Source organism: Asparagus officinalis, chromosome 4, assembly GCF_001876935.1.
Source record: "Asparagus officinalis chromosome 4, Aspof.V1, whole genome shotgun sequence".
Classification (NCBI taxonomy): Eukaryota; Viridiplantae; Streptophyta; class Magnoliopsida; order Asparagales; family Asparagaceae; genus Asparagus; species Asparagus officinalis.
The window spans coordinates 56760876-56767203 of NC_033797.1; the positions used below are offsets into that span (position 1 = coordinate 56760876).

A 6328-nucleotide genomic window follows, 5' to 3' on the forward strand; every position below is an offset into this window, starting at 1 on the left:
TTGTAATCACACAGCTATACGTTGTTCGGACTTTAGATGAATGCCTACATCCACGGAAAGTTAATAATTTTTTTTAGTATAAATTTATATTACAAGTACAAGAGAAAAAAATTATGTTAACCGTAATGGTGAAAAAAATTTCATAATTAACTCGTACTTGGTCGGGTCACTGGTGGGTTGAGCCTATAGTGGATGAAGCCTATTTCTTGGGTCCTGAGCTTGGCTCAAAACGCAACCCGACCCATGACTCATCTCCAATATAGGCCGGGTTGATCTCGACCTGGTGTAGGCCAGGCCGGGTTNGGGTTTCGACCCGTACCGGCCTGGCCGATTTGACCCGTGGTGCGAACAATCAAAGTGGTTCATGCCCAACCATATTTAAGGCATCCATGTCTCCGAAAATGCTACTAATCCTTAACGTGCTTCTCTTTTAGAGCAACTGTTTGTCTCTTAGCGCGTGGCAACTACTATTTCAGTAAGTAGATGGCAGATTACAAAGGCGAGAATGTGGGAATAAAAAAAATAAGATTAAAAAATTTAAAAAAAAGGTTGAGTAGCACTAATTCATGCTAATCCGTCATTACTAGATATTAGCAATCTTAGAGATCACTTCTTCTAGAATCCCCACATAAAAGTAAACTAATTATCCATATTCTCAATCCATATTTCATTACATATATATACCAAATCCTAATAAGCTTCATAACCCACGTACATACAGAATCCAACAAAATGTATCCCCCCCAAGATTTCACCCCTTTGCCCACCAAACTTCATACACAGAACCTTCTCGCCTTTCTAAAATTAAGGGTCTAAATATCATTGTCACTTAACATCTATTAACCACCACCTTTAAATCAAAACCAAAACCATAACTTAAAACATCCATTGCAAGCTACTCAACCAAGAAGAGAGAGAAACAAGAGAGAGAGAGGGAGAGAGAGGTGGGTTGAGAGTCCACCTCCTTCACCCACGATGGCCCACCACAGGAGACGGTTATCAGAGCCTCTCTCTTTTGAGAATGACTTGTTTGACAGTTGCCCTTCATCTTCCTCCTCCTCTGTTAATTATTGCTTTGTGCCAAAGTTTCCATCCTCAACTTCTTTTAATAACATCTTCAAGTCTAGATGTTTCTCTCTCAAGCTCAAGAACTTGTACCACAACATGGCGCATGGTAATGCAAACCGCTACGATGACAAAGGCGACGGTGATCATTCGGTTAATGTGGCAGTCCTGCCTCCTGATGCTGCGGTGAGCCGTAACTAGTAATACATATATATATATATATATATATATATATCCTCCAATCAGTTACTTGTTTTGTTTAAATGGTATAGAGTTAATTTATATTATTTTCCAAGTTTGCAATTTTTTAAAGATGTTTGTTTCTGTGTTGAGGAACTCTAACATAAGGACTTTGGTAGAGATTATCCATTCTGAAATCGCTCTTCGTCATATGATCCGACTTTTTTTATATCACGAACAACGCAATCAATTGGTTTTTGAAATTTTCTCCTGGTGATTGGCTAAGAATACCCTGCTCCTAAGTGGGTGTTCTCATCATAAGATTTGTACTGTAGGTACAGAGGTTTTCATATGATTAAACTTATAGAAATTATTATGTCCCAGATATCGTGTATATCTGTAACATTATCACGGGTGAGAAATCGAGTCTCTCTGAGTTAAATGCATTACTTTCCGCTATTCGTTAATTCTGCGATAAAGTTGCATATGATTTGTGTATGTTAATGTCCAAATTTTCCGTTTCTAAAGGTGTTTGTTTTTCACTGGAACATTGTTAGAGTGTATTCGTCCGTTAGGTGTATATCCCCATGTGAGAGTATTTGCTAAAGGTGATTACAAGATTAAGATGGCTTAAATTGAAGTTTAAGAGGTGCTAAATGAAGATACAAGTTATGTTGGAGAGTGCAGAATAATATGTTTTGTGGCCGGCAAGATAGGGACAAGAGTATCATCAAAGAATTTTTAAAATAATTAATTGATATGCGTCCTAATGAATGAGAAATATATGTATATATCCAAGATAAGGCTTTCAGCTATGGTACTAATCGCCTTTGTTCGTTTGTTTGTTTGGTTCAAATAGTGTGGCGTGGCTAGCCCATATTATGATATGGAGTTCTTCTTTTGTATTTTTAATCTTATTTTATGACTGATTAGAGTTTATTAATTTAGTATATAATCTTTTACCTTTTGCTTTCCAACAAACTTTGTGCTGATTTGTCTATTAATTAATTAATTGATGATCTACTAATTCATTTCCTTCCAGAAGAAAAAGAGTGGAATTGGAAGCCAAAGAAGGCAAGAGCTTGAACAAGAGGTAAGGAATTCTTTTATAAAGCATTGTAAGTTTCCATTAACTTGACAATGAGGGAAATTTGTGAACTCAATAAGATCGAAAGTATAGGACTAACTAAACATATATAGTTGGCTAGTTCACATCATAGATATGTATTGCCTTTGCAAGTCAATGAGTCACGGTTATTCCAAGGAATCTGATTGTTTTCGGCCGTGATTAAGGCACTACACCAGTTCCATAAATCTTGATTTCTAAGGATCAAATATTCCTCCAAAAGGCTTACTTCAATCTTGGACTTCAATTCTTAATTAGAGTCCAAGTGCATATATGACTTCTTATACCTACTAAAGCTACCCAATATATACTTTTTCTGTTATGCTTAACTTTCTAAAATTTTCAAATCATCATAGAACCAAAACTAGCTTAATTAATTGAAGTTAAGCAAAGACCTTTTAAAATTACCCTGAATCAAAGAAAAACCTGAACTACTGCATTTCAATTCTTTTACAACCAATACAGAAATGCTTCATAGCTATTTAAGTTGACCATACATCAAGGCCTACTTTAGCAACTTAAATATTTCAGTACGTTTTGCTGTGCTACTATAAGGACATTAATGCATTAACAAGTACATAAAAATTACATAATTGCGGCTGATAATTGAGGTTTATTGGTGTATTTGATCCAAAGCCATGACATCGATGAGAAGATGATGGTTTTTTCAGGTGGCCGACCTTCAAAATGTTCTTCAGGATGAGGAGAAAGTTCATCAAGTATTGGAACGTGCTTTGCTCCCACAGAATGGCAGATCTCCTCTTCATATTCCAAGCTTCCTTCCAAAAAAGGTAATTAAAATCATAATAAAGCATTTAAATATAAAGTAACTTCTTGACATAACTCGCGAGTGTTACTGCTTTACATATTAATTATGTGTTTATGTACATATATGTACTTTTGATTCCTTGGCATATTTATACAGACTAAGGAACTCTTGGCAGAACTAGTTATGGTTGAAGAGGAGATTTCTCGGCTAGAGAATGAAATAAGAAAAATTCGAAAAGTTTCGAGTCAGATTAAAGAAGTACAGGCTAATATGTCAGCCGAAGTTATATCATGCAAGCAATCAAATGGAGCTTTAACCTCTTTGGATAAGTCATTGGTTCAAGCAGATAATGGTACAAAGAGTAAAGCATATGAAGAGAAGGTAGCATTAGAGACGAAGCCTATGTTTTTTATAAACCAAGCGATAAAAGGAGATTATTCGATCCATGGTTTCACTGACAAGGGAAAGAAAGACGATAAAAATGACAGCATTAGCAAGAAGGAAGGCAGAAAAATATCTGGATTACAAGAGAGAATTCCGAAGAAAAGTGGGGCCATTGAGAAACAGTCTTCTCCCAAGCCACCACGCAATTCGTCACCTAGGGTTCGTATGCTTTTCTTAACTGAGTAAGGTTGTTTTTGGGAAGAAAATAAATTGCAATTTATGATGTTTGTGGGGTCTAATCAGAAAGTTTCAAATATATTAAATACATGGAGACTAAGAAATTTATGATTCAGATAATTTCCTTGAAGCTTAATTGAATATTGCTAAATTAGAGAATTCGGAAGCTAGCTAATCATGTTATATCTATTTCAAGAAGTATGTTCGTGTTAATCCCAGAAATCTCACTTTGAAGTTTCATTTAAGATGTACATGAAGCATTTTACTTGGTTTCAAAAGCATATGCTTTGAATTATAATTTCTGTGATGGTTATGGATCATTGTTCATGTTATATCTTCATAAAATTTGTTTCATTTTAACATTCCATTTCTCATCACCTTTTCTGTCCAGATATCAGATTCTAACACTGATGCGTTATTCAAATTCTTAAAACAGCCTTCAATCAGTGTAAATCCAGCGGAGAAAGATGGACAAAAATGGCAACCTAACAAGTTATCAGAAAAAATCATGAAGTGTTTACTCTGCATCTTCTTGAGACTAATAAGGACATCTCGAGTATCAGAGATAGAAAAATTGGGCAATTCATCGAGATCTGCCTCTTCATTCTCAAGATCGAGGAGCTTCAGGTTCGAAAATTCTTTGAATCTAAATACAAGCCTTATCAGCCAAAAGGAGACGGGGCAAAAAGATCCATATGGAATTTTCGAGATCGAAGACTCCCTTGTCAGAGACATTGGTCCTTACAAAAATCTTGTCAGGTGTACATCTAGTTCTTTGGATTTAAAGAATATTTCAAGTTGTCTTCAGCTGCTAAGCAAGTTAAGGTTAGTAAACAAGATTGAACTTCTTAATTGCAAGCGTATTGCATCTCATGAATTTATCCATCCTGCATTTTACATGTATGCAGAAGCATACATCATTTTATTCTTCTATGCAAATATATACATGTTGCACGCATGATAAATGTACGAATTTATGCATGTGATCGTTACATCTTTAAGCTAACCCGTATATTTATGACTATGAGCTCAAAGTTTATTTGAATTCTATTTCAGGAGCTTATTGAACAATCTTCGTGATGTGAACTTGCGATTCTTGACTCATCATCAGAAGTTGGCATTCTGGATCAATATTTACAATACCTGTATCATGAATGTCAGTACAACCATAACTTATTTATGTTAATATGTGCTCTTGAATGCCATTTAAAAGCTTTACTTGCATTTCTTGTGTTCGTTATAGGGATTCTTGCAACAGGGGTTGCCCTCAAATCCAGAAAAGGTTATTGCTCTTAAGAACAAGGTACTCATTTCAAATTTGTCAAACAATTTACATAACTACAATCAAAATAATAAATATATTATCATCAGATGAAATTAATCCGAGTGACGATATTTTGTTTAGGCCGTCCTTGATATAGGAGGCAACAAACTTAATGCTCTTGCAATAGAGCACTTCATTCTGAGACAACCATCAACCAAAGAAGAAGTGAGTATTTCTTCACTTGATCATATAAAACCTTTGATTACATTTAAACTCTTTACAAAATGAATCTTATATGATGTTTTATGGTGTTTTTTTTTGAAGGGAAACAAGGACAAAGAAGATGCAGTCAGAAGTATATACGGACTAGAGCAATCCGAACCCAATATTGCTTTTGCTTTATGTTCCGGCAATAGATCTTCACCTTCTGTAAGCGATTTCTTCCTTGTTCAACAAGCCTTATCACCAAATGTATTTGCAATGTCCAGTTACAGATTGAAAAGCGATGTGCAGGTGAGAATCTACACAGCTGATGGTGTTTCATCTGAACTGGAGAAATCAAAACTGGAGTATTTACAGGCATCCATTGTTGTGACTGGCACAAAGAGGCTAATGATTCCAAAGCTCTTAATTGAGAACATGCATGATTTTGCGACCGATATGGCTTCGTTACTCGAATGGATATGTAACCAACTTCCAAGTTCATGGTCTTTGAGAAAATCTATGGCTGAATGTCTAAAAGGCCAGAGCAATAGTAGGGAGATTTCTGATATCGTAGATATAATTCCCTATGATTTTGAGTTTCAGTATCTGCTGCCGGTGTGAGTTTAGTTATTTTTTGAAAGAGACTTGCACCTGTAGACGGATGTTAAATCCATTTTAAACCATAGGAAGTTGAGTTCAAAAAGGTAAAGGGCTTGTTTGTGATATTGGTAGGATGAAACTTGAGCTGAAACTCGTAAGTATCTGTTCTTTGGTTTGTAAGCTCTTTTGCAAGTGAAATTATTTATTTACTTATTTATATGAAGAGTTTAGAGTTTTGGTATCATCGTTACTCATGATTCAGTTAAAAATTTGTTTTCACCATTTTTTTGGCATCGCTTAAAGAGTTTTTTTTTAAACCAATTTTTTTGGTCAGAAAATAAGAGGTATTTTTTTCTCCGAAAAAAAGAGAGATTTCAACAATCATACTTATAAAAATTCTTATTAAAATTTCTCCTAGCACACGCATTACTTAACGCACTTACCCACAGAGTTGACTAAATGTATAGTTGAGAGAATAAAAAATTTTGCAGTTCCTCTC

General features: G+C 35.1%; 1 protein-coding gene across 2 annotated transcripts; it reads left to right on the forward strand.

Annotated features, from left to right (window-relative positions):
* LOC109837505 lies at nucleotides 967-6052 on the forward strand. Of its 2 annotated transcripts, none has more exons than XM_020405787.1 (10): nucleotides 967-1251; nucleotides 2288-2338; nucleotides 3043-3162; nucleotides 3297-3743; nucleotides 4198-4586; nucleotides 4818-4917; nucleotides 5005-5064; nucleotides 5167-5250; nucleotides 5350-5454; nucleotides 5539-6052. In XM_020405787.1, the coding sequence occupies exons 1-10, from the start codon at nucleotides 976-978 to the stop codon at nucleotides 5848-5850; spliced, it is 1944 nt and encodes a 647-aa protein (XP_020261376.1). In that variant the 5' UTR covers nucleotides 967-975; the 3' UTR covers nucleotides 5851-6052. The 2 variants fall into 2 exon arrangements, with proteins under 2 accessions (XP_020261376.1, XP_020261377.1); XM_020405788.1 differs by having other exon boundaries at nucleotides 2291-2338.

What these genes read in the sequence shown, in the direction of transcription:
- LOC109837505 (XM_020405787.1), top strand. Translation starts at nt 976, where the DNA reads ATGGCCCACCACAGGAGACGGTTATCAGAGCCTCTCTCTTTTGAGAAT. An exon ending in AACCATCAACCAAAGAAGAA is followed by an intron (nt 5,251 to 5,349) that starts GTGAGTATTTCT and finishes TTTTTTTTGAAG; the next exon opens with GGAAACAAGGACAAAGAAGA. An exon ending in GCAATAGATCTTCACCTTCT is followed by an intron (nt 5,455 to 5,538) that starts GTAAGCGATTTC and finishes AGCGATGTGCAG; the next exon opens with GTGAGAATCTACACAGCTGA.